This window comes from Nelusetta ayraudi, unplaced genomic scaffold (genome assembly GCF_046127955.1).
Source record: "Nelusetta ayraudi isolate G7.1 ecotype Tasmania unplaced genomic scaffold, CSIRO-AGI_Nayr_v1 ptg000127l, whole genome shotgun sequence".
Taxonomy (NCBI): Eukaryota; Metazoa; Chordata; class Actinopteri; order Tetraodontiformes; family Monacanthidae; genus Nelusetta; species Nelusetta ayraudi.
In genome coordinates, this window is record NW_027466177.1 from 954,727 (window position 1) to 981,773 (window position 27,047).

The 27,047-nt window shown below is 51.7% G+C and overlaps 1 protein-coding gene across 1 annotated transcript in view; it reads left to right on the forward strand.

Moving 5' to 3' along the window:
• Positions 1-1,811: 1,811 nt before the first annotated feature.
• Positions 1,812-27,047, forward strand: part of kcnb2b (potassium voltage-gated channel subfamily B member 2b) — a 66,931-nt gene continuing 41,695 nt past the window's right edge. Inside the window, exons 1-2 of the mRNA XM_076050397.1 lie at positions 1,812-2,208; positions 3,283-3,992. Coding sequence (XP_075906512.1) covers positions 3,405-3,992 — 588 coding nt within the window. The 5' untranslated portion in view covers positions 1,812-2,208; positions 3,283-3,404. The remainder of the gene's footprint in view (positions 2,209-3,282; positions 3,993-27,047) is intronic.

Sequence of the window (27,047 nt, forward strand, 5' to 3'; positions counted from 1 at the left end):
TTACAGCAAACGAAATATGACATCTGGACCTCAACGAGAAGAGAGAGAAAAAAAGCCTTTGACCTTCCAAGCAGCGGCGGCCGCACACAGTTGAGACACAGAATACGAGCGCACGATGGCTTGCACTTAGTCAATGCGGCGCTATTGATCACTTGTCAGTGGGAGGAAGGAACATGGCAAGGAAATCAATTACACATATGCGGTGTATAATCAAATTTCTGGAGAAAGAGCTTAGCTAAGGGGAAACGGCGAGCCGACACCGGTGCTGTACAGTGGCGGCGGGGGCGGAGGGGGCGGGGGTGGGGTTGGAACAATGTATCATCACTCGTACGAACTGCGAGTCGTCAGGGTCGGGGGAGAGGAAGAGGAGAGAGAGAGAGAGAAGAGGGTAATGATCTGAGAGGTAATAAAGGGATGCATAATTTAATATCTCTGTTGATTCATTTAAGGGCTGCGAGTCGGGGGCAGCGCCGCTGCATATTGATAGCTAATAGATGAGACGGGCTTTGATTACCTGCCGGTAAAAGGTGTCTGAGGGGGCTTCCAAAGCATCTTGGTTGTTTTTTTCTTAGTCCTCTGCAGAGGGGTCGTTCCGCTCTCACCTGCGACTCTTCGCTCTCACGGCGGCTGTTGGGGTGGGCGTGTTGTTTGTGCGACGTGGGCGGACAGGAAGTAAATTCCGCCACAGAGATTGTATTAAAGGTTCCATGTAATTCTCAGAGTTTCGTTTGTTTTGTTTTTTCTTTCCAACCCCTGTGGCCCGAGTGGGTGGAGGTTCTTCAAGTCAAGCACACAGAAAGACTCCAGAAAACCGCACATTTAGCCCTCTGTTTATGGCCCTCTGTTGACTTTCTACTAAAACTAGCAACCCTGGAGTGACCGTCGCTGACCTGGGAGAGGTATCAGCGCCCTTTGTGACATCACACGTGTTTTCTGAAAAGCAGCTCACGGAAAAAAGATGATGGGGGAAAAAACTGCATTGTTTTAATTGGTTTGTGTGCATTTATTTTTAAATGCCATGCGTCCGTAGTGTAGGTTCAAAAGAAAGGGGAGGGGAGAAGGCGTCCAGAAGAGGAAGAGGCGGTACCGTTAAGTTGTTGTGAGTTGCTTATTTTAACCTTAAATTACTTTAATGATATTTGGAAGATACATTTTGCTATATTTTCCTTCTTCAATATTGATGTGAATAATATGTGAATTCCAACATATTTCTAGAGGAACAAAGCAGTCAAAAAGCAATCAAGCAATAGATGTGAAACACCTGCTGTGCTTAATCAAACAAGTTTGACCCACATCCTGAACTCTGTGGTGTCTGAAAGCACTCCCATTCTGCGAGGCGACCCATTATCCACCAGCATTACCAGTCTGAAAATTCACCAGCATCCACCAACGCACCTCTACTCTACTGCGTTCATCCTTTGTCCCTTTTTTATTATTATCTTTAAAGAATAAAATCTGTGCTCGCGTTCCTCTCACTGTACATACAAACTATAAGCAACCCGCAACGTCAACTTGAGCGGAAGGAGAGGGGCGGTTGGCTTCATGCGTGCAACATCCTCCGCAGAAGACAGGACAAAGTGTTTGCAATGCAATTTTAATGCCGCGCCGCCGAACACGCTCGGTCCGGACCGTGGTGCACTGAGGCGTTCCACCTATAGGATGTGCGGCGCACCACTCAGCCAGTCCTAATGTAGAGGCAGGAGCCGTGCAGCGGGACACTCCGCAGCCCCTTTCTCCTCCTCCTCCTCCTCCTCCTCCACCCCTCCTTCCTTCCCTTTCTTCCTCTGCCCGTCGCCTCCTTTTACGCGCCGCGTCGCTCTGCAGCAGCAGCAGTGATTCAGTGAGCTGCACGCTCCCGGCTCAACGCACCGCACTCGTGCTCGCGTTCCGATGGCGAAGCAGCGCCGGTGATCAACTCCAGTGGAGGAAGGGAGTCCGATTATTCCCTTCTGCGACGGTGCTTATTTTTTCTTTTCTTTCTTTCTTTCCATTTTCGTATAAGTAAAAAAAAAAAAAGCGAGATGAGGGACGTGCGTTCTGTACGTTCCGCCCGCGGACGCTTCTCTCCGGCCGTGGCTGCTTGACCAGAGGGGGGGAGATCCCGGCTCCCTTTCCACCCCCCGTCCCGTCCCATCCCATCGCACACTCTCGGACTCGGAGGAACCCAAAAAAGGAGTTTGCATGCAAACGGTGGTTTATCTCGGCAAGGTGAGGAACGGATTATTTCTCCTCGTTTCTCGTGACTCCCCCCGCCTTTTCTACAATATTTTTTTTTAAACATATGGATGCGCCACTCTGACGAGAGTGGACAAAACACAATTGCTGCGCCCGATTGTTCCGATTGTTCCAATTGCTGGATCTTCGAAAGGGGAGCCAGAATCCGTCCTAGCGTAACAGGTGAGCCTATGCAGTGCTTTTCAAATTTATGGGACTGCAGAGTAAGTCGAGTTGGTCGTGGCGGGTGACCTGCCTGCCGCGTTGTGCCGTCCCTTTCCCTGCGCGCGCCTCGTCTAAAAATAAGTAAATTAAATGAACGCTGATATTAATATAGTTGGACGGTGCGAATCGTCCGCATGACACGGCACCGTGTTGCAATCGAACCCGCGGCGTGGAAAAACAGTCAGGCACGTGTGACGAGCGGGAACTGTTGCGTTCAAGGGCAGCCCTCGGCTCTGCACTTTGATTCGTCATTGTAAAATGTAAAAACTTTTTTTTGGTAATAATAATAATGATGATAATAATAATAAAAAATAATAATAACAATAATAATATTAATAATAATGCAGTAGTTTAAAAGAGTTAACTCTTCAGCGCTAGGAGGGGTTGTTCAGGGTAATCAAACATTGCACTATGTAACAGAGACACTGAGGCCGCCGCTGATGATCCAGCAAAATTATTGAAAGTAATTCAACGGCTCGGCTCGTTGAAACGCTTTTCCCAGCTCGCCGCCGAGTCCCATCTGGAGCGACGGGTGGCAGAGGGAGTGGACGGAGCGGAGTTCATTACCTCACCGAGGGCTCAGTCAGTGCAGGGCAGCCATATTGACTGCTAACATCAGAAATCTTTGATTCTGCCTCACAGCTAAAACCCCCTTATCTTGAATGATGGATGTGAACGTCGCTGGGCAGGTTTTGCGTTTTCGAAAAGTGTTTTTCAGGAGGTATTTGGAGTGATGGTGGGATGTGTTTCGAAAGTGAAAGTGCTGCCTGCTGACAGCCTCCTGACCCCTCCGCTTTTATGGAGCGTTAACCGTATGACTTCTCTCTTTTCTTGTTTCCTCAGCCATGGAGGCACTTCCCTAAAGAGGACCCAACTTAGCTGACTTTTCTTTTTCTCTGTTCCCCTTTTTTGTTGGCCTTGTGGCAGCCGCCCACCCTTGTGAGTTTTTACTTCATCCCCCGACCATGGCGGAGAAGCTCGGACCAGCGGCGGGCCTCAAGCCCGCCAACGTCCGCGGCGCTCCCTCCGTGCCGCCGGAGCCCATCGACATCATCCGCACCAAGGCCCGCTCCCGCCGCGTGCGCCTCAACGTGGGCGGCCTGAACCACGAGGTGCTGTGGCGGACCCTGGACCGGCTGCCCCGCACCAGGCTGGGCAAGCTGCGGGACTGCAACACCCACGAGTCCCTGATGGAGGTGTGCGACGACTACAGCCTGGGCGAGAACGAGTTCTTCTTCGACCGGCACCCGGGCGCCTTCACCTCCATCCTCAACTTCTACCGCACGGGCAAGCTGCACATGATGGAGGAGATGTGCGCGCTGTCCTTCGGCCAGGAGCTGGACTACTGGGGCATCGACGAGATCTACCTGGAGTCGTGCTGCCAGGCGCGCTACCACCAGAAGAAGGAGCAGATGAACGAGGAGCTGCGGCGGGAGGCCGAGACCATGCGGGAGCGGGAGGGCGAGGGCGAGTTCGACAACACCTGCTGCCCGGACAAGAGGAAGAAGCTGTGGGATCTCCTGGAGAAGCCCGGCTCCTCGGTGGCCGCCAAGGTAAGGTTGCAGCCGCGCGAATAAATTAATAAATGAAATCTGCGGCGCCGCTCACTCCCCGCGCGTCAAATAAAGAAGCGTGAGCTCATCGGCTCCAGATCCTAAATAGGCGTCGCGCCGTCGCTCCCACGAGGCGTTCCCTCGCGCCATCTGTCTGCGCTCGGTCCGCGTAAAGAAAAAAAGAAGAAGAAAAAAAAAAAAAGGTGGCGACAGTTGCCGGGAATTAAATATAGAGAGCCGTGTTGATATGAGTGGATGAGGTGAAAGTGAGACGAGCAGTGGGAGCGGAACCGCTTCGCTTCGGGAAAACCAGTCGGTAGGTGCGGCCGGTCGCGTTGGCGCCTCCTGCAGGGATAGATCACCATCGGGGGTCAAGAGGGCCTGTCGGCGACCTTTGACACCTTGTCAGCGCCGCTGGCATCTCGGGTTCCCTGCACACTGACCACGATCCCCCTGTTTTATAATTTAAAAAAATAAACGGCCGCCGCTCCCTGGTGACGTGCGTCTTAACCTGAGCAGCTGGGACAGCAGTGACGTTTGCACCCCCCACTTTGACTGGGTTGTGAATTAGGTCGGTCAGCCTTGATGAAATCCAATCAGAGGTAATTTACCTTTGGGTCTCCAGTATCCTGATCTCAACACTGGGCCGTGCGGGGCATGGCCGGCTGGGATTATATTCCATGTCAGAGGATCATAAATAAACACAGGCTTCTGCGCGGGCACGTGCGCGCGCACGTGTGACTTCATCATCACCCCCATTGTGTTGCAGAGGCAGCTCCCTGCCGTGCCTTTATTATTATTTGCAGTGCGGTCCCTCGCTCTCCCTCCCCCTCTTTGGAACGAACTGCATTTGTCTTTGACCGCTTTGCGCGCTGTGAAATTTATCACGTTGTATTTTGCTTTAAGAGCGGCTAGGAAAAAAAAGAAAGAAATAAACCAGCGCCGGAAAACACGAGGTTAAGCTGTTTGTTGTTGTTCGCGGCGCTCGCCTCTCTTTGGCTGTAACAACAACTGGTGGTTGTGGAAGGGGGGGGCGGGGGGCTCTTTGATTGACGCAGCCGCCGCGCTCGCTAATAATTGCGTTTGCGCTCTAATGGGAAAGAGCCGAGTATCAAGCGATATCTGATTGGAGGCAAAGTCGGGTAATTTAATGTGCTGCGTGACATTTAAAGTGATTTGCCTCTCCTGGTGCCCCCCCCCCCCCCCATGCAGTATTGCTGACCTGTTCACTATCATGATGAGGGGAGGGAGGCTTGGGGGAATCCTGCGGAACCTTAAAGGGGAAATCCCGTCCTCGTTCAGTGCCGCTCGTTCCAAAGCGCTAAGGTCATTCGCAGCCACCAACCACCTCGAGGTCAAGGAAGCTTTTTATGGGGACCAATCTGTGTGGTTAGAACCCCTTCAAAGCCCTTGACCGTGAAAAAAAAAAATCCATTAACTGCCTGGTACATAACTGTTTTTTTTTCAATCAAATTCAATCAAGGTGTCTCTCATCGTGAAGGGTTCCAGTTCCTCGCTGCGCTCTTGTGTTGTTCGCTCTCTGCTTTAATCAGACGGTGAAGCCGGAGCGCAGCTCGGCGGCACCTGTGGCCCTCCCTGCCCTTAAAAAACAAAGGTCAGGCTTGAGAGGAGCGACCTTTAGCGGAGGGACGGGGGGGGTCAATCGGGCCAGGATTGCATACAACCATGAGAACAGTGGGCTGCAAGTCGGAATTGGAGGACGGAAGGAAGGATGCAGGGTTGGGCGTCGTTTGAATTTGAACGATTCGGATTTGGATTCCTTGTGATTCCGATTCTTTTTAAGGATCAAACAAAGTTTCTTTCCCGGAGGTTTCTTATCATATTGATCGTCCGCTTTCCTTTGCACGACAAGTTTTGTTTGCAAGTCATTTACTTTGGTAAAGTGACGCCACACTTTTTTCCGCGGCTTGATCGACGGCGGCTTCTTCCTCCAGTTGGCGGACCGGGCTTCAGTACACGCAGTCGAAATGTAAAAATTTGAACGATTTCAGGAGAATCGGAATGTTCGTTCCAGTTCCAATCGATGCTGGACGCTCAACCCTAGAAGGAAGGAGGGAAGGAAACGTTTTGACAGTTGCATTCAGAGAAAGCCGAGCGCAGAGGGGAGGAGAAGGAAAAAAGCGGCAGTGAGGAAAGCCCAGAGAGGGCGATGTAAGAAGCGCGCTCATGCAAGCTACTGCCTCGGGATGCTGAGCTAGATCTTTGCGAGCCCCTACCGGCTGAATAATGAATGCGGCGTGGCACTTTTGGTTGAGTGACCCCTCCACCACCCCCCATCACACACACACATCACACAGTGATGTGGACCGGGTCCAGCGCGGGTGGGTGGCTGTGGGTGGTGGAGCCACAGTCGCTAAGCTCGACCCCCCCCCCTCCCCCCCGCTCCTCCTTCCGTGTGCGCCAGCGAGATCGGAAGCAAAGATACCCCCAATGAAACCCGTGGCGTAAAACTACGCAAACGACAGAAATTACCGCTGCGCGATATTGACGTTGCGCTTCTCAAGGAGCGCTTTGCGCTAATAGCTGGGATTAAAAGGGGGCCGATCAGGCGTCTGCGCCATTGTTCGCCCCCCCCCACAGCGGCTTCTAATTTCTCCTAATCCGCTTGAACGTGCCGTCCTTGATGCAGAGCCAAGGGAGGCTCTCGCTCTGCGCTGCTGTGACCCTCGTGTGTTTGCAGAGACCAGCAACACACACACACACACACACACACACACACACACAGTGGTGGCAGGAGGCTGTATTATATCTTTTATTATCATTATTATTGTTAAAATGTTGCAGCACCTGCAAACGTTTGCATGCGATAAATATCAGGACTCCGCAAAACCGTTTTTTTAAATGACCAAAAAGTCCTTGTGCACAGCTCCAGTTTTAATGCGCGACTCAGGCCTTCGTGCTTTTATCATCATACATTAATCCTGTGCATATAGTTGTCAGGCACACATACCTGCAGCGCAGTTTTCTTTTTTTTTTTTAAACATCTGTGTAGTGTAGGTTGCCGGGCCTGCGCTGTTTTATTTGATTTGCGTTCATCGGAAGCTTTTTGGAATATTAAGAAGAGGTCATGTGACATGTTAAAGCCGCGCCACTCTCATTACTCCGAGCAGAGAAAAACGCTTCACTTATTTATTTATCTGTTTTTTGTTTTTTTTTTACCTTTGTGTCACGGTCTGCTCTGGAAATTAATGACATTTGGATTTCGGGTAAACGGACGTTTCAAGCTGGGTTTTTTTCTGTCTCTGCCCTCCTCCTCCTCCTCCTCCTCCTCGTCCTCTTCCTCTTCCTCCTCCTCCCTGTCTCGCCTGGTGCTCGCTCCTAATGTGGATGTGCACCATCACTCTTTCCCTTTATCTAATAATCGCCGGGCGACCAGTGGGAATGCAGAGCAAACGGGGCGGGGGGGCCTGCGTGAGGTGCAGCCTTGTGCTTGTTTTAGTCCTCCCACGCGTGCGGAGCAGCCAAATCTCGCTCCGCCATAAACGGCGAGAGCGATGATGATGACACGGCGTCGAGCTGTGGCCCAAAAAAAAAAAAAAAACCTTGGGAAAAAACAAAAAACGGCCCCTGGATCGTCGGCCGCCCGTCTACTTCGGGCGTCTGCGAAAGCTACTCCTCTGTTGCTGAGTCCACAGAATCGATTAGACCACCGCTGCTCTCCATCCATCCATCCATTCATCCATTCATCTACTTAGAAGAGGGGGGGCGGGGAGGGGGTTCCTCACAGCAACGTTTGGCCTTTTCATGTGTATTGATGGTGAGAGAGCTAGAGATTGAGGTAGGTGGTGGTTTCCAAGGGGAAAAAAAATAAGTGTGCAATGCTGGCCATTGTCCAAGCAACAGCAGCAGCAGCAGCAGCAGCAGCAGCAGCAGCGGTCGGCCTCCCCTGGCGTGTGTTTTTTATTCCTTCACCTCGGCACTGTTTTGCGGTCAGGCTGCACCGGGTTAAACTGACAGGCGTTGGCATCTGTTGGAAGAAAATGCTGATTTTTTTTTTTTTTTTTTCCTTGCAGAAAAAGCTCGTTCTTGATGGATGATGGCCTTCAGTGCTGTAAACAAACATTATTTTTTACAAACTTGTTTAGTATTTTTTCCCCTGGGCGTATGTCCGATCATTTCAAAAAGCACCTTTTTAAGTCCTGCCTCTTTTTTTTTTTTTCTGGACGCGATGCTGTCACCTCAGCGCAGGAGGAATTTTTGCGTCCAGCTCCCTTATCTTGTTTGGCCTCTGTGTGGTTTCCTGTCATTTGGACAGAGCACACCTTCTGCCCTCCCGCCTGTCTCCTGGTTACATAAGCCTTTCGCCAGGGCCACTAATCAGCCCGGCCTAGCGTCCAAGCACGAGCACCTAAATCCTCTTTACCCCCCAATCATAATCAGATAAGAGTGAACCTCCTAGATTATAGGCGGCATGACTTCTTATAGTCCTCGCATGGCCGGTGACGGCAGCGTTTATCATGGGTATATACTGAGAGGGCGCCTCTCACGGTTGGTTTACAGCTGTGTCCTCCAATCAGGCGTTGCAGGTGCAGGATGTGGAGTGTCCTCAACTGGTGTGGTGGTGTTCAAACCCCTTTTTGAATATCGTGAAATTAAGAAGGGTGCTTTGCTGACTCTGGACGTACTGTGACTTCCCCTCGTGGGGACAATTAGCATCTCCAGGGCGGCCGCGGCAGCGCACGGAAGCCCTCCGCGGAAGGCGTTAGCGTCGACATCGGTCACGGTCGGTGCAGCGCGTTCGGAGGGAAACGCGAGAGGACTTTGTGAAACTCTGTGTAATCCGTGCCTCGTAGCGAAATTCCGAGCGTTGCGTGTGTTTGTACTCGGCGAGTTTTCCTTTTTTCCTTTTTTTTTTTTGAGTGCATTCGATTTATCACGGCTGTCTGCGTGCGCGGCGCGTCGTGCAAATAAAATACAGTCATACGACACGCGACTCGGGGGGGGATTAAAACAGCTATTTATGTTTCGGGTCACGTGTCGCTGGGAAGGGGGGGTGAAGTTTGCTCTGCAGGCGCTGCAGGCCTTTGTTTTTGCTCTCGTTCCAGCGTGCGTATTTTTAAAAGAGAATCTGCGAAGTTGATCCATGAGCGTCTGTGCGCCGCCTTTTGAATTTCCAAAACGCGCCAGTGATCGGCGGGTCGTTCCCAAACGCACGTGCCTTCTCCGTTTTTTTTGCTTTGCTTGGCAGAAACTCCCCCCGCCGCTACTTCCCCTCCATTTCCCTGATTACGAGGGAGAGTAAAAGACGGATTGCAGTCCGGACACGGCTCAGTGCCGGTGGAGTCCCACCGGCGAGCCTGCCTGCCTGCCTGCCTGCCTGCCTGCCCGCCTGCTGCACCGTCCAAACGCTTATTACTCTTGACCGGGCCTGCGGTGACTGGTGAGCGAGGGTGTCGTTAAATATAACTCACGGGGCCGGACTAACGGACGCTGCTGTTTGAGGAGGCGGAGGAGGAAGAGGAGGAGGAGGAGGATGAGGAGGAGGAGGAGCAGCCGGCAACAGGAAGGAGGCAACACGAGCAGCACGGCCAAGTACGAGCAAAAGGCCAACCGGCGTCCAGCTGGCTCGTGGTCTCATCCGCAGATTCTATTGTCATCCCCCAGGATGCATCATTTCCGGAGAAACTCGTGCGTCACCACGGGGGCCGCGCGACACAAAAGGCTCGCGTCGCCGTCACGCCGCCCATGATTACTTCCAAATAAATGGAGAGAGGAGTTGTTTTATTTCCCAGAGGTTGTGTTCCATTGATGCACGCAACGCTGGGAGGTTCGGTCGCAGATATTTACCGCCGCAGGAAGTGGCAGGAGGGAAACAGGAGTCGTCCCGGGAGCCAGGCGGCTAATCTTTCTAGATGGCCATTAGCCAGTTGGATATTTACTATTGAGGAACCTCACAGTCAGCCTTGCGCTTTACGCCCAACGAGGCGAATCGAGTCGGTGGAACCTTCGCTCGAACCCCGTCGACGTTCAACACATCGTCAGCTGCTGCAAGCGTTCCCCATTTTACTCTAAACACAGAAATCATTTCTCTTCCGTCCTCTGGATGAGAAGAATCCCTCCTGCTCTCCGCCCTCCACGCTTCCCTCCCCGTGGCGATTTTGCAGTCTTAAAGATTCCGCACAATGGATCGGTTTGCAAGGCCCGTCGACATTGATTCTCAAGAAATCAAACACTTTCCTCGCAGTGTGTGTGTGTGTGTGTGTGTGCGCGCGCCTCCAAGTGAGCGTCATTAGCCTAACCTACCACATCCTGGGGAAGCTAACGCACCGTCACGCCGGTGCATAGAGCCCACCAAAGGGGTGGGAGTGGCTGTGAGTGTCGCTGCTGCTGCTGCTGCTGATGCTGATGCTGCTGCTGCTGATGCTGCTGCTGATGCTGATGCTGCTCCTCCTGCCAGGCTGAGTGACGTCCTGCGCCAGAGACTAATGTGCTCCTTCCTCCTCCTTCCTCCTCCTGCACTTCCTCCTCCCCTCGCTGTCCACCTGATTATCACGGCCTCCGTCTCTGCCGCTTGTCAATGCTTGCTCGTACTCTCTCTAGTTTAGTTTTTCGTTTTTTTCCGGTTTCCCATCCCGGATTCTAATCCTGCAAAACGGATAACGCCGTGAATCCCTTTAATTTTGATTTCTCCGCCTGGCCGGCTCATCGTAGACGCCAAATTCTGACTTTGAGGTCAGGAACGGTCATACGCTCCCTCTGGTGATGTGTAAAATTCCTAAATCCTCACATCCGACCTCCCGTTTTTTTAATTTATCAGCTGAACTCTGATCCTGCTCACTGCTCTCTCTCCCCGGTGCAGCCATTGGTATTCATGTGGGGATTTTTCTTTTGTTTTTTTTTCTTTTGTTTTTTTCTTGGGTTTTTTAAATTCAGCTCAGCCGTGTGGATGATTTAGCACCACCGGTTTGAACTTCCCCAGGCGTCTCCACTTCCTCTGCGCCACCAGGGTTGCAACAGCAGCAGCAGCAGCAGCAGCAGCAGCAGCAGCAGCAGCAGCAGCGAGGTGCTCGGCTACAAGTCCAGGGCCATCGCAGTTGACTCGTGGTTGTAAAAAAAAACCCAAACAAACAAACAAACACATGTGAAGTGTTGCATCCTGACAGATCTGTCTTTGAAAACGGAGGGATTTCCCAGCGTCCCGCAGCCTCGCCGGAACAGGAACTCTCGACCATGACAATCATAATAATAGTAATCGGCTTCAGCGCGCCGGCTTCCTCTGGAAATGCTGTGTTTGCGTAGTTTCCATGGCGACGGCGGGACACCATGCTGACACCCAGGGAGCAATTCATCTCTATACAGGCTGTGCGAGAGGCAGAGCAGCTGGTACCTCGGCCCACGTCGCCAAACCCGAATGCAAATGTTGGGGTCCAGCTTTGCGCTGCCGCCGCCGCGCCGACTCCAAACTTTCCCCCCCGAAAGTGGCGAAGCAGAAGGTTTTTCTCCATCTCTTTTTTTCTCCGCTCCTTTTAAGTGCGGCTCCTGTTTAAAGTGTTTTGCGAATCCTGCTGTCATCAAAACCCCCTCCTCCCCCCCCCCCCCGTACTCCTGGTTGCGCCGCATTCAAATGAGTTCACACCGCCGTCCTCGCTGTGTTGCGAGGAGAATGAAATAAGGCCGGTTCTAATTACAGCCACGTATTAGAACGTAGCCTTTTCCCATCTGGAGGCTGGAGAACACGGGGACAAAAGGAACAATGACGTGAGGGGTTTTCAACACTTATATATATTCATTAATTTAGTAAAAAAAAACTGGAATGGTGCCGCTTCTCTTCTCCTCTCTTCTTCCTCGTGGCCAATCAGAGGGTCTCCAGGGCTCCGGCAGCAGAAGCCTTTTTTCTGATAATAAAGGGGAGATTAATTAAGACGTCTCTCTGCGAAAACCACAGGGCCTTTGAGGACACGCAGCAGTGGAAAAGGGGGTGAAAAACCAAACCTGCAGATCGCAGCTCCGAGGGTGCGCAAGCACAAGTCGGTGGTGGCTCGGCGAAGGCGCGTCTTCACACCTCCCCGTCATCGCCGACTTTTCCTCCGTTTCTTTTTTTTTCCTTCCGTGCCAATTTTAGCTCCTGTGCCGGACTGTCCTCTTGCCCCCCGTGCGGTCGTGCTGTCGGTGTCGCCGCGGGCCGTGCGGCCAGCTGTTGGCTGTCTCCCTGCGCTCCAGGGCCCTGACAGAAGACATGATTACACCTCCTCTACTCTGTTGTGCGTCGGCCCCCCTCAGGTCCTCGCCGCTGACGGGAGCCAAACTCTGCCGTGCGGTGGACGCTACCCGAAGCACCTTGTCTTCGCACTCGCGCTACCTCGACATGCCTCATTGTCAGGTTCGGTCATGAAAGTTTAATTGCGGTTCGGTCCCTGAGCAGGCAGCAGGGCTTGATTTTTTTTAGATATAAGCTGCCTGGACACTTTATTAGGTACTTCTTGGTACCAGGTGCCTACAGTTCCAGATATATGCAGTGCTTCAAGATTTGACATGTTGTGCTATTTTGCCGACCTTGCTGGTAACTAGTGGTTACTAGACTTTCTGTTGCCTGTTTATGCTTCGTCTGACCTCTGACCCCGTGAAATCAACAAGGCCATTTTTTCTCCACTAAACTGGAAACCCTAGAGGTGGTTGTGATGCGGCGAAGACTCCAGTACATCAGCAGGCTGTGGAACACTATGCTGCAACACGTTAACACATCACTCAAATCGCTTTTCTCTTCTACAGATGTACAGGATGTAACTTTTCCATCCTGCAGGATGCGTTGACTCGCTGATTGTCTGACACCAGCTGCCTCTCTATTCTTTTTCTTTCTTTTTTTCCCATCCACAATATGCTATTCACTATTCAGCCTTGCTGGGAGCAGTTCTCAGAACTGTTTGAAAAAAAAAAAAAAAAAAACGCCTTTTTTCCGCTCTTTCTTTTCGTCTGTCGTCCCGATTGGGTTTGGCGGAGCGAGAGTGGAAACGGTTTGATTTGTCAGGTCGTGTGGCCCCGAGCCCGCTGCGCGCTTTTCAGAAGGAGAGAAAAAAAAAGACAATGAATGAGAATGGCATTTTAATTCAAATTCATGTATTGAAATATTTCCTTCTATTTATGCAATGCAATGGTCTGTATCAAATGTCCTCCGTTGTATGGCCATAAAATATGTGTAACTTTATGATTTCTTGACATTTTAGCCCATTCTGGCTAAGGTCGACCAAGTTCCACCAGGGGGCGACGGTAATTTATGCACAGTGCAGCTATTACAATAAAGAAGAGCTATCTAAGTAGCACGCTGGCTTTAGCAGTTAGCTTTTTCTCCATGTGGGCAAATGAAGTATTCTTGATTAGTGAAACCATGCAGTCATTTAAAAAGTAAAGCGCACTCCTGCGCTGTAATTGAAAACCTAATGTGTAGCCGAGGCATTTATTTAAAGGCGCAAAAGCAAAAGTAGTTACAATCCACCAGTGTGTACAGACGCGGGTGGTTTTTACAGCTCGGCAGTTGTCTAATGTGACTGTAATCAGCTCACTTACACCGGGCGAGGGAAGAATCTGGCTGGTCAGAGGGCAGAAGGGGACAGAGGAGCGCTCTCGCACCATGTGACCCTGAGCCAAAGGGATCAGCGGCGTCTGACGCACCTGAAGTCCCGAGCCGCTGTCTCGACTCCAGACTTGCCGTCCGCTCCGTTTCGCAGCTTTTAAGTCTGTTGGGCTCTTCTCTGCGGGTTCATATTGACGCAGTCTGCCTTAAAGGCACTTTTGTATCTCAAACTGGGACAATGCGTGAGAAATGTCGAGAATCTCTGCCGGAGCCGCGGAACAAGATTTTGAACGTTCGGCCGTTTCACTGCGTCTGTGTTGCGAGGCCGCCCGCCGCCCTCTTGCAGCGGCTCGGCTCCCTTCGCTCGTGTCTGCCTTTGCGACTCACATCGGGTGACTCGCTGTCAAGCTGAGTCTCTATATAACCCGCCTTCATTATTCACTATCTCCTGAGCCGAAGGTACCCGCTCTCCCAAATCACTTTTCTCTCTCATTTCCTCTCAAGTTGTACTTCTTCCCAGACGTCCCCGGGGGTGAAAGTGTTTTCTGCTGCCGGCTCGCTTGGCACCGACCTGGTTTTTAAAAGTACACTCGTCTGGCAGCGGATTCCTCTCGAGCGGCGCGGCGGTATCGAGCTAGAGCTCCCCGTGTTGCCACCTGTTTACTAGGTATTGAGTAATGCACTCGGGCTTTGTCGTACTTTCAGTCTTTGGGATCGGTTGATGGACTCTCCTTCAGTGAAAGGTCTGCACGGCCTGCAATAATTCCGCCTTAAACAGCGTTTTTATGCCCGGCTTAAATTCGATTTATAGCACAGATGGTTTATACTGCTTTTTACAGCAGATGTGATAAAAGGCTCATTTCTAAAAATACATAAACACAAACAAGGCGACCACTCCCACACCACGGGCCATTAAAAATAAATAAATAAATAAATAAATCAAGATTTTTTTTTTTCTCTCCCTCCCTCTCACTTCTTAGTCCCGTAAATACACAGGGAGATTAGGAGGTCTCATTTAAACGTATAGCTGCATTTTGAACGGGTTAAGGCTAATGCGGATTATAATGCGGAGCATTAAATCGGCTAAGGCAACGACTCATCCACTCTTGGACGCATGATTCATCTCCTGTGTTATTACTTCAATATGTATTTATTCCCTTTCTTCACATGTGACAGCTGATGAAAGCCCCCGCTGTTAATCTTTGTTAGTTTCAGCCGGGAAGATCAGGAATTCTCTGCCGGGATGCATCCCAGGGTGACCCGGGGGCTTTGTTCATATGGGCAAGTCCAGGGGTTATATCTTTATCACTTTTTTATTTTCTAGATGCATCATGCATGTAGTAGTGCAGACGCATGTACCAAGTTATATAGTGTTTAATGAAAGGCATCAGTTTAATTGAAATAAAGAAAATGACTTCAATTACTTTTCCAACCCTTGTTCATACAGAAATGACAATGAAAAAGCAATTTCTCTACGGAGTTTGGTCTTTGGTTTAGCTTCTCGCTGTAGTTGAACATCATCTTTCACTGTGACATCTGTTTATGCGACCTCATCTCTACCAAAATAACGTTTCTGCAGGGCTTTCTGCACGTGTCCAAACACGTTCGCCTGTTCCATGGAGGCGTCAGACGTTGCTTTTAATTTTAACATCTTTTATGCTCCGATTTAACTCAAGTCGGCGCGTCGTGCTGCGTTTCTGCCGCCGCCGCCGTCGTCGTTGCAGTCGAGGTGCAATTCCCACTTTCCTTCAGGCTCTGCGCTGGCCAGCCACACACCGAGAGGTTACGTCACCGCCTCTCATCACCTGCCTCGCGCGGTTGCATAAATGTGTTTTCGGAAAATACCCCCACGCCGCACGTGCGCGAGGCCCTCAGGCGGAGAATGCGCTGTTTAGCCGAGCTGCGGTCCGTTTCTCCGGCTCGTCTCGGCCTCCACTTTCTGTTTGCCTCGTCCGCCCGTCGATCGCCGGGCTCGTCCCGCTGACTGATGCGGCGCTCTCCGAGCGCTAATGGATCTCCTCAGGAGGAGGAGGAGGAGGAGGAGGAGGAGGAGGAGGAGGAGGAGGAATGCTCCCAGAGAAAAACAGCACGCACTTTGGCAGTGGAAAGCCGTGACTGAGGAATGCTGTTTATGTTAAACGCCGCGACGCTTTCATAAATATTAATCGAAAAGTGTTTACCGGTTTTTTTTTTCCCCCTCCCTCTCAACCCCCACTCTGTGTTTGGGAGATGCGCCGTTTTAATAGAAGTTGTGTCATTTGTTTCTCTCCTTTTTCTTTTTTTTTGTTCACTCACGGCCAGTCAGAGGCCCGACTCCTGTCTCCTTGCCGGGATTAACTCTGGTGCTGCGAGCGATAAATCCAGCCTCCTGTCTGTCTGAGCGACACGCAGACACACACACACACCCCCCACCCACCACCACCCCAACCCCCAACCTGATGTTGCTTGATGTGCCGCTACTCTAATCCCCTCTGACGACATCACACTGTCTGAGGACGGACGTTCCGACTGTCCCGTTACATTGTGTCTCCTGCGACGTCCTGCCTCGTCGGCCTCGCCAAGAGGCGGCGAATCAATTAGCGCCTCTGCCGCAGATCGGGGTTAACCGGGGCCGCGGACGGGCTCGTTTAAACGCCTGTCCGTTCGGCTTGACTGAACGCATTAGCAGTGGGGGGGGGGAAGTGTTGCAGACGTCGCCTTTTTTTTAATTTTTTATCTTGAAACAAGCAGCTGAGCGACGTTGTCTCTCGGTAGCTGCGTTTCCAGGGCAGTTTTTCGCAAAATAAAAGCGATTTTTCTGAAAATTTCGACAATTGCGATTTGCAGGCGTTTCCGTTGAATGGTGTGAAGAGAGCGTCAAAACCTTTTAGCGACACTTGAGAGATTTTTGGAAGTTTCCATCGCCAGCTTTTTAGTTCTGGGGGGTAACGGAAACGCAGCTATTGTCGCTCTTCTTGACCGTTAGTAGCCTATCAGCAGCTTGCGCTGGGCTCCACTCCTTCCAATCAAGATGTGGCCGCACAGATAAAGGGGGATCACTTACCCACCTGTCCAAGCCAGCGGCGGCAGAGATCAATGCGCTCGCAGACTAATCCTCAGGTTGCGGCCGAATATTAGTCGAACAGTTCGCACCCACGCCGACCCCTGAACCCCTGACCCACATAATCCCTTCACGGCCGGAGGGGAGAAGAGGGGGTGGGTGGCCCCGTGCGGGCGTCTCTATCACGCCAAATGAAAATCCTGCCGCTGTTCGCGTGTGGCGTGAGGTCCTTGACCTTTGACCTGTGTCTGTCTGTCAGCGTGTAATCAGTTTATCTTGGAGTCACCGTGTCACCGACCGCACCTGCGGTTGGAAGGGTTTAACAACGGCGGCCTGGGCGTTAAACTCTGCTGACCACAGTGGTGTGGGAAATCAACTAAATGTACCTCCAAGTAGTTGAGCTGTCAGTCACACATCAGAACTGTGAGCATTTTTCAAGTGGTCTGAATTAAAAACCCAAAGTTCTGTTTCAAGTTTTGAGACACTTTTCCAGACATTGATATGGTTTGCGTGTTGTTGCCGTGTTTCACTTGAACCTGCTGCTCACGGGTGGAATGTGGAGGAGGCTTTTTCACTCGGTGCACGCCGCCAGGAGCCTCTTTAAAGGTTTTTCCAGTTTGAAAAAGTTCGACGCGGACCAGACATTTAATTACTGCAAATGTTGCAGAGCCCAAGTCCTTGCCGGTCTTTTTTGATCAACTGCCGCCAGCCAAACCCTGAAACCCGTCTGATCTTAAAAAAAATGCGGTGTTTGATTTGTTTCGCTCGTCCGTTCACGAAGTGTTTCAAGGTGCTTCAGCAATATGCATTTCTGCCTGTCCTCGCCCCGACCAAATTTACGGCCGTTTCTCCGGCTGGCTTGTCTTGCGGGAACATGGGTTGCGTAAGCGCGACGCACACTGTTACCGAAGGATGCATGCTAGCAGATTGCATTAAGTGCACGGCCGGGTCCGCGTGTGCAAGCGTGCGCGGCGGACAGCAGGAATGCAAATGCAGCACACTGTAGCCAACCATGTAGAACATTGCATGGACAGCATCATGCAAAACGCTGCTGCTGCTGCTGCTGCTGCTGCTGCTGCTGCTGCGGCTGCTGAAAAGAGCCGCAAGCTGCGAGCGTCGCACCAAACCAGGCGCGGAAGATGTGCCTTCCAAACTTTTTGTCCCTGACGTGAGAAAAAAAATGAGCTTGGCAAAGAGAGACGGCTTGACTAAAGGGGGAGTGCGGGGGGGGGAGGTAGAAAAGCCATTTTCTCGATGAGCTCGGAATGAAATCAAACCGTCAGGCTGATCTGCGAGCATTTCTGTTTCATCCTGTGGCACCTGGAGGGACGGGCGGAGATGTACTTGGATATGAAATATTGATAGGCGCGACATTCACTCAAATTTGCAGCTGAGTCCCGCCCGGACAGAAACGCCAAGAGAAATCGAAGGCGCGGAGGCGACGGGGAAACACCAGGCGGAGGCGGCGCGGCAAACTGCTGCAGACGGCGCTTGAAAGAGATTGAGCTCCGGTTGGAGGGTCGCGGCCACAGCAGAGAGGCGGCTCCCATCCACAAGATTACTTTTATTGTATTGTGTTTCGTGGTTGTTTTTTTCCTCTTCATAGATTGCTCCAGGCCTTGGTCTCTCTCTCCCTTCCTCCCCTCCCTGCGCCTCTCTTGCTTGCTGCCCCAGTGTTATTCGCCAGGATCACACGGTGGATTGAAGATGGGAGAACACTCGCACGCACAACGGCGAGGTGCAATCGATGGCCGAACCCAAATAATTTTATTTGATGTCCGGGGTCGGAGGGCGAGATGCTCATCAATAGTGCTGTTGGATGGTAACATACTGTAGCTGCTGGCCCCGTCCTTCTATCTCAGACATCCCAGATTGAGGTAAATCTTTAATGGCCGTTGGTGTTTGATGTGTGTGTTTGTGCACCTTCAATGGGTTACCGCTCCCAACCACCCGTTCTTGAGCCATTCGTTGTTCACCAGCAGAGTCGGATCAGGACGAGACGAGACGGCGACGAGGACCTTGGCCGAAAATATTCCCTCCGCCGCGTGTTTACGTGTTATTTTCCGACGGCGGCTCCGAAACCTTGTATTTTCCGACAGTTTTTGAAAGCGTGTCTCTCCGCCCCCCGAAGCGGGCGGGGGTTGCACAAACCCCCACTGGGTGTGTTTACACAGTGATCTGATGTCTGACGCGTCTCCCCTTCTTTTGAAGTTATGGGGTTGGGAAGGAAAAAAGAAGGAGAAACCCAGCCGCTGGTCGGCCGTCTCTCCCCCCGCCTCCTCTGCTTCCCTCACTGTCAAGTTCAAAGCCTGGGTTGCACCTCATAACGGTATTTACACACACACACACACACACACACACACACACACGCATATATATGTGTGTGTATGAAGTGCATTTGCATTTTGCTGACTCGGCTCAAAGTGCAACGCGGCATAATGTGGAGTGCCGCTCCGGCACCAGAGCCCTCGGAGGCTCAACTGGGACTCGCGAGGACGCCGCTCGCCTCGCGCTGCCGTCTTCGCACTTTTTCATCCACGGCGCCACCGCTGCCCGCTGCACCGCGAGCCGCGCCGCTCAATAAAACAGCACTTCTCTCTCTCTCACTCTCTCTCTCTCGAAAAAGCCCATCTGATCCCCTCTCATTAGTGCCTTCAATCCCTCTCCAACTTGCTAATTTAGCTGTTTTTCTCTCGGCGCTCTTCCCTCGTTGCCAATCTCCTCGGCGGCCTCTATTTGCTTTCACGCCCACGCACGGCCACCCACAATCCTCCGCTCCGCTCCTCTCCTCTCTCTCCGGCAGAGCAAGCTGCCCGCCGTTTCACTCCTAACCTGTGGAGGATGGACTCTGTGTACCACCCAAGTGTGCGTTCAGCTGGTTAATGTTTAATGCCGTTTGCAACCATCCAGCCTGGTTGTTGTGTTTTGATTCTTTTCGCATCCGTCGCCGTGCAAAACGGTTTCAGGCAAATGGGCAGACGAGCCGCGCACATCCCGACCTGGCGCGGAACTACGCGCGGGGGGGGTTATTTAGAGTCGACTTTTCCATCTGGGCGGGTCGGTTCTGACATGGATGGCGGCGCGGCAGGTGGATATCACTTTATCATTCTGATAACTTAATCCCGCCTTTGTGCAGTCATGCGACAGACGGAGATGGATGGGACGGCGGCGCCGTTCCGGGTCGGGCCGCGAGCTTCTATTCATAAGCGCCGCGGCGCGGAAAGCGCGGCTCGGCTCTGAGTAGCAGTGGCGGGATTAGATTCTACTGGAATGTAAACTTGACATTATTTTGTTTTTTTTTCCCCGGTCGGAACCAAGAACTTAAAGAATGTTCAAAGAGAATGTGAGGTGGCTTCAAAGGCGGCAGCTGGCGTTCTCCCACACAGCTACTCCTGAGATTTATTTTCAGAAAATCGTCCTTCTAGTGTGTGTGTGTGTGTGTGTGTGTGTGTGTGTGTGTGTGTGTGTGTGCGTGTCGTATCTGTGAGACTGTGGGGGATACAGTATATATTTACTGGAGCCACTATTGCGAGCCGCAGCGCCGCGTGTAGCATTAAATCAAAACTGCCTCTTTTTTCCATTTTAGCATTTTATTCTAATTATGTTTACATCCCCGTTGCAAGTGCCTCACCATTTTCATATTTATTGCAAGACAAGGCGGTGGGGGTGGTAGTAGGGGGTCTGGGGGGGGGGGGCTGGTATGGGGAAGAGCTGATGAGGTGCAGCGCCGTGCGACAAATGTAAGCACGCGACATAAAGCAGAAGAGGCGGCGGGAGAAAGACGAGCAGGACACAGCAGGAAGTGAAACGAGGGAGATGAGAAAGGCGAGGTAGGGGAGGAGGAGTGGGGGAGTGGGTGGGGTTGGGGGGGGGGGGGGGTAATGTGTCCTTCATGGGGTGCGGCCGGACAGGAATGGCTCAACGCTGAGCTAAATTGACTCCATTACGGGAGCGGCGCAGCGGAAAGCGTCGGTGACATCACCGGGGGGGGGGCGGCAGACGGACAGGTTCCGCCTCTCGGAGACACCGCCGCTGCCACCGCCGCGATGGAGTTGTGGTCCGCGTCCGCTTTGCATGTTTTAACATGCAAACTGGACACGTCGAGGCGCCTGTCACGGTTTGACGTGCCGGAGAGCCGACACCGCGGAGCCGCGCAGTCAGCCGTGGTTTTGTCCTTTGACACGGTTTCCCGCCCGCATTTTTGACTAGAAAGCCGACGCTCAGGTCAAAAGGTGATATTGGGAATTTAGCAGCTCTCAGTAAAGGCTCGCTGGGAGAACTTTGAAATTGAATTCTTCAATCATTTGATCTTTTCGGCATTAATATCTCCTGCATGGTCCAGTGTGTAAAGTTTGACCTGAATTATGATTTTTTTATTGGTTAAAGTGTAATTTACTGCTTGTAAATATATTAATGAAAGTGTGTCCCAACAGTACAGTAAAAGTAATTTGGTACTCCTACCCACGGAACCGTTGTTATTTATCGATAAGAATGTTCGTAGATCAAGGCTCTTGCTCCCAGTTAGCTGCCATCCTGCACCATCATATTTCTAAGGAAGCCTGGTGTGGACAATCCAGGCCAATAGGCATTTCAAATTTACGGTGGATGCTCACATAAACCAACAAAGAAGAAGGTGGACGAGGTGTCCAGGTTGATCGTAGTTCACTGGCAAACTTAGGAGAGGGAGGGTGAGTGATTGAGGGCTGCAATCTAAAATCTGACCACTAGATGACAAAATTTTACACGCTGTACCTTTAAACTGACCCGTTGAAAAGGCTATTTTTGTCTCTCAATTCATTGATATCGTCGTTGCAAAAAAAAATAAAATAACAGTTGATTTTGCACATTTTTTGCTCTCCTGCCGACAGCCAACATGCATTATTCATCTGCAAGACCTACTTGGATTTTGTGAATGACTGACGTGTCTTTTAGCAGGCTGCCGCCGCGTCACAGTGTCACCTTATCCCCGCTGCTGGTCGTCGACCCGGGTTTCACGGAAAACAGGTGCGGGCGTCGCTGGCCGACAGAGGCGGCCGTCAACACGCGGCGGCGCAGTTAAAATTCTGCCCTAAATCCCACCTGCCTGCCGGGGATCAGCGGCAAACCGTGAGAGAGAAGGTCACGACACGGCAGCGCTTCGGAGCCCGTTTGTTGTTGCCGTTGTTCGTGCCTGCCTTTGGTTTCCAACCCCGGCCTCATTACCGACCGGCTGACAGACTGCACCGTTCAAAATAACAACCCCCCCCCCTCGTTCCTGTTCATGTCTCAGCGTGGCGCGTTAACTTTTTTTTTTCCCCCCTCATTATTCTAATTTTTTTCCAACACCCTGCCATTCATTTCCCCCCCACCCCCTCTCTCTCCCACTTGATGCTTTTTTAACGCCGCGTTCCAACGGTTGACTCACGCCGATGGGGGGGCTTCCTCCGACTTCAGGTTCCTCCGCGTTATTTTTAGAGGCGGGAAAGACAAGAGGGAGCACGTAACCAAGACAACAGCGACGGATACTTTTTTTTTTTTTCTCGCAGGTTCGGTCTGGATCGGGCTCGGCGGAGGAAAGAAAGCATGTAATTATGTGTCTCTTCCCTCGGCTTTTTTTTTTTTGTTCGCGATACAGCTGCCTGATTATAGAGACGCTTGCACTGCCAAATAACCAAACAAGCCAAACAGAAGCAACTGGGGAGTGTGTGTGTGTGTCTCTATGTGTGTGTGTGTGTGTGTCGGTGGCGGGGTGGTCGGACAAATGGCGCTGGGCGTAAACACCCGTCACACAATAGCGGTCTCGTAAAAAAACAAAACAAAAAAAAAAAGATTCGGCGAGCGCTCGCCTCTGGTTCAGGTGTCAAGTAAGTGCAAATATTTGGAGCGTCGCTGCCAGGGGGGGATCGGGTGGCCGCTGGGCTCCTGGAAGCGCATTAGGGACGCATTCAGGTAATGAACACCGGGGCGAGCCGATGTTAAAAAAAAGAGAGAAAAAAAAAAGAAAGAAAGAAAGGCCAAAAAATAAATAAAAATGTTGCACGCGCCAGCGAGCGGCCGATTAGAGGAGGTTAGTGCGGTAATTACACTGCTGTGCCGAGGAGCTAATTAAAAAAGGAGGACTTGGCAGATCGAGCGTGGCAGACGCCTCGTACTCCCGGACCCTGAACTCTCTGACGCCCGCCATCCCGCTCTCCAAAACTTGATCCCTTTCCCAACTTGGCCTCCTTTTGCCGAACGTCCTCTGAGGAGCGAGCGAGCGAGCGAGTGGAAGACAAAAAGACGGGAGACCCTTCCATGGTTAATTTAGCAGCGATGTTGGCCGCTCGTCTCTTCTCGCTGACCCCCACCCCGCCTCCATTATTGATGGCTTTTTCCGGAGAAATCGCTCCCGGTGCGTTTATCTTGTTTTTTTTTTACGAGCGACCGAGCGGCAGGGAAAGCTTAAAAAATGTGCGACGTGTCCTTCTGCTAAGAGGCCGCCGCGTGTCCCGCGTATCTCATTTCACATTATAACCAGACGGGGGGGGGGGGCATATAATACTTCCATGAATCTTTTATTCTCGCGCCTGATACTCGATATCTCCTCATACGTCCTCGCAGCTGGTTGTCATCTCTCGCCATCTTCCGAGCAGCTTCGCTGGAGGAGGAGAAAAAAAAAAAAGTGTCATTTCCGCAGCGGTGGCGCCAGCGAGGCCTTTTACTGGTCCAATTAACCGACCGTCGGGTCAACAGACTGCTCAAGCGGGATCTAGATTACGTGGAGGTGGGGGACAAATCAGATCTGGGGCCACCCTGGGCTCGCTGGATGTGCGTTCACATGGCTGAGGTCGCTATTTTCAGCGCATCAGAATGATGACAAGGCGCATTTGGGTCTTTGCAGTTCAGTTCACCCCTATTACGTCCCCTGATTTGGTCTACCTCTCCCCTTTTTGTCTAATTAGTGGGTTTAATCATCAAGGACCCCGTCCGTCCGTCCAAGAAAAATTCAAAATAAATTAGCTCAACATTTGATGGTGCAGGGCACCGCACTCGTCCTGCCTCTCTTAATTAGACCCGTCCTCGCTCAGCGGAAAGTGTTTGCACCTGCGAAGCTCCTCCCACTCCTCCTCCTCCTCTCGCTCCTCCTCCTCATTTGCTAACAACACGGTGACCCCGCTCCGGGAGTGAATTCTGCCGCCCCTATCATCGCAGGCCGGCACTCCATCACCACAATTAAGGCTTTATGTTTCAGGTCAAGCAGGTCTCCCGCTCCTGGAGGAGGTGAAATGAAAGACGGCGAGGGTTTTTTTTTTTTTAAAGGGGGCTCGTGGGGAAAGTGCGCATTGACGTGAAAGAGAATGGGACGGGGGGGGCGGTCGCGGGCGTGGTGGATTATCCGTCCTCGCGGCGACAGTTGGGAATAAATTGAGCTATTTTGAAGCGTTGACCGGGAGAAGCGAGCGGGACGAGAATGAGGAGCTTTTTCAGGAAGAGCTGCGTTGACAGAGGACGGAAGGAAGGAAGGAAGTAAGGCTGGATGGAGGTGAAGAACGCCGCCTTTGTTCCCCCCACGTGCACTTTGCCCGTATCTGGAAAACGGTGCTGAGTGGGAAAGCTCGTCGGAGCCCCGCCAGGCTTATTTCCTTATCGCAGCGAGCCGCCTCTCAGAAAGACCTGGGCTGCAGGTCTCTCTCTCTCTCTCTCTCACTCTCCCTTTCACTCTCTCTCTTTCACGCCGTCTGCCCCGTCCGTGCATTTTAACGAACCCGACCTTTTATGAGAGGTCGTCAGGAGGGAGCAGTCAGGAATTTCAACATCTCTGTTCTTCCCCGGCAGCCCGGGAACGCTGCGCACGGTTCATTCCGCCAGCGGCTGAAAAGTTCAAGTTTGCGTTTAAGATCTAATACGGTTAATGTTTAACTGAATAGCCCTTACAGATTTTATGGCCAGAGACATATTTTATTGAAACCAAATCCGAGGCCTGCTGGCGCCGAGGGTGCAGTTTGTTATATTCTTTCAATATTTGAACGTCGTCCAACGCGGATTAAAAGTTTGCCGCTCGCTGATTTCTACAGCTCAAAGTCGCTGCCTGCTGGTCTTCTTCTGTGGTGTTTTTCTTTTCAGTTCATCTTGAATCATACACTAGGTGCGTTTCCATTACACCTAGAATTGCGCAAAACCTAAATATCGCCATAAAAAACTGGTAATGGAAACACCTAAACTTCGAAAAACCTCTCAAATATCGCTGAAAGGTTTTTCATGAGGTGGTTTTGCAGGTCATGGAATCACTTTTTTCTGATTTGCACTTCAGCGGAAGTGACGTACAGGGTCACATGACCAGTTCACTTTGAGTGAAAATGGCGCGCTATGTTTGGACCTGCAAACGGCAATTGTACTTTGTCGAAATTTCCCAAATATTGCTTTTATTTTGCAAAAATTAGTGACGTATATAAGATACAACAGGCAGGCCAAATATTATGTTATGTTCCTGATGCAGTGTCCGATGATCCATGCAAACTTTTCCCATCTATGTTTTTGCACGAGTCGTTCAGACGCTGCCAGTGCAACTTGCCTGAAAGTATGCAGCCGACGCAACGAGCGCCGAGTTTCAAATTCCACCGAGAGCGGTGAAAAGAAAACGGCTATTTATTTATTTTTGACTGGAAATCGCGCCGTTGCCTGTATGTTCACATTCTGCACAATGTGACCAATTATTTTTCACCGATGCAGGTGGTTTGGCTTCGCCGCAAAAAAAAAAAAAAAATCCACCAACTGCTCTGTGTCATTTTCAAAAAAAAAAAAATAGCTGTCGAGCGAGTTTATCCACCGCCCACGCACGATTCTGGGAACACATTTAAAGTTGCCACCGTTAACTGAGGATCTTAATAAATGTATAATGGCTTGAAAACTTCAGATGAGAATTCAGCTTTTTTTTTTTTATCGCTACGTTGCGGCTTGTTGGTTTTATTCCGGCTGCCATTCATAGTTTCCGGCAGACGGAGGATTTGAAACGGTCTCGGTTGGGTCCAGACATTTTCAGGCAGGGGGTGAGGTGTATTCTGGGGCGGCGGGCAGACAGGGGCCGTCCCTGCGGGCGCTCCGTCCCGGGCCTTTTTTTTTTTATTTATTTTTTTTTTATGCCTTGGCAGTTGCCGCCGACTTGGCCGCGCTCTACCTGTCCCGTGGACTCAGCAGACTCCCCCTTCATCCTTCCGCGGCGCCGCCCACACGAGCGGCGAGCCCAGAGTTGGCTGCTCTCGCCTCGATCAGACAAAGCGCACGCGCACTATGCATTCAGGCGAAAAGACGGGAGGGAGTGGAGGGATGGAACCCGCGTCGTCAGCGGAGGTGAGGGGGGGTGCAAAAAACCCAAAAATTAAACAAAGGGAGAAGAAAAGAGGAGGAAGAGCAGGAGGAGGAGGAGGAGGAGAAAGAGAAGAGCGATGACGGGATGAGACGGTGGATTACAGCAAGAGACGGGCTGAGTCACTTGGCCGCCGTCGACGTCGTCTGTTATTGTTGCGGACGTGCAGCGAGCCGCCGCCACAGGAGCCACGTGCAAAAGCTGAATGGCTGCGGAGGAGGAGGAGGAGGAGGTGGTGGTGGTGGGGGGGGGTGCACGACGAGCTCGGCGGACCTCCGTGGGAGTGCGAGGAAGCGCTCGGAGTCGGGGGAAGCCTGTCGCCCGCGACGCCGCTCGCTGCCGCTCCTCCGTCCCCTCATCCTCGGCGGCGCGACAGCCGAGAGCTTCTGTCTCGAATCTTCTTCGCAATCGCAAAAGAAAGCCGGAGCGGCTGCGTCCGCGCGGCTCCCCTTCGCAGTGGGTTTCCCCCGCCAAGACGTTGCCTCCCTCGAAACAAAACGCCGGCGCGCCGAGCAAATCGCACACCGGAGGCTCCTGCAATCTGCCGCGCAGACGGTCGCAGGTTGGACTGGAAGTCGGGTCGCGCGAATGCGCCGCCTGGAAATTGTGCACCTGCACCCCACGCCGATGCACACACACACACACACACACACACACACACACACCTGTGCACTCGCACACTCTCTCATATGTTCCCCCGTCGCCTCACCTCATTGAGCCTCGTAATATCATGACATTTCATCTAAAAGGCCTCGCAGGACCGGCGCCGGCACGGCCGCGGAGCCGTGAACCGTGCGCTCGAATTCGCAACCGCACAACTCGCTCACTCAGTCGCACACACTTGCACGCTCTCTATGTGTGTCGCAGTGTTGGTTTCACACATCGGCCCAGTCCACTGCAGTGTATTTGAAGCCCCACGGCATGTCGCTCATTATTGAAATAACCCTTAAAACACTTTTTCTTTTTTAAAAAAGGGATGAAATGCATATATTTAATGACTTACTTCCTATCGATAGAATATTTTCAAGTTCGGCTGGCCGGATTAAAAAGCTTAACAGGCCGCATATGGCCCCCGGGCCGTAGTTTGCCCACCCCTGCTCTATGGTGTACTTAGTCTGTTTTATAAAAGTGCTCATGTGTGCCAGCATTTGTATTTTTTTCCAA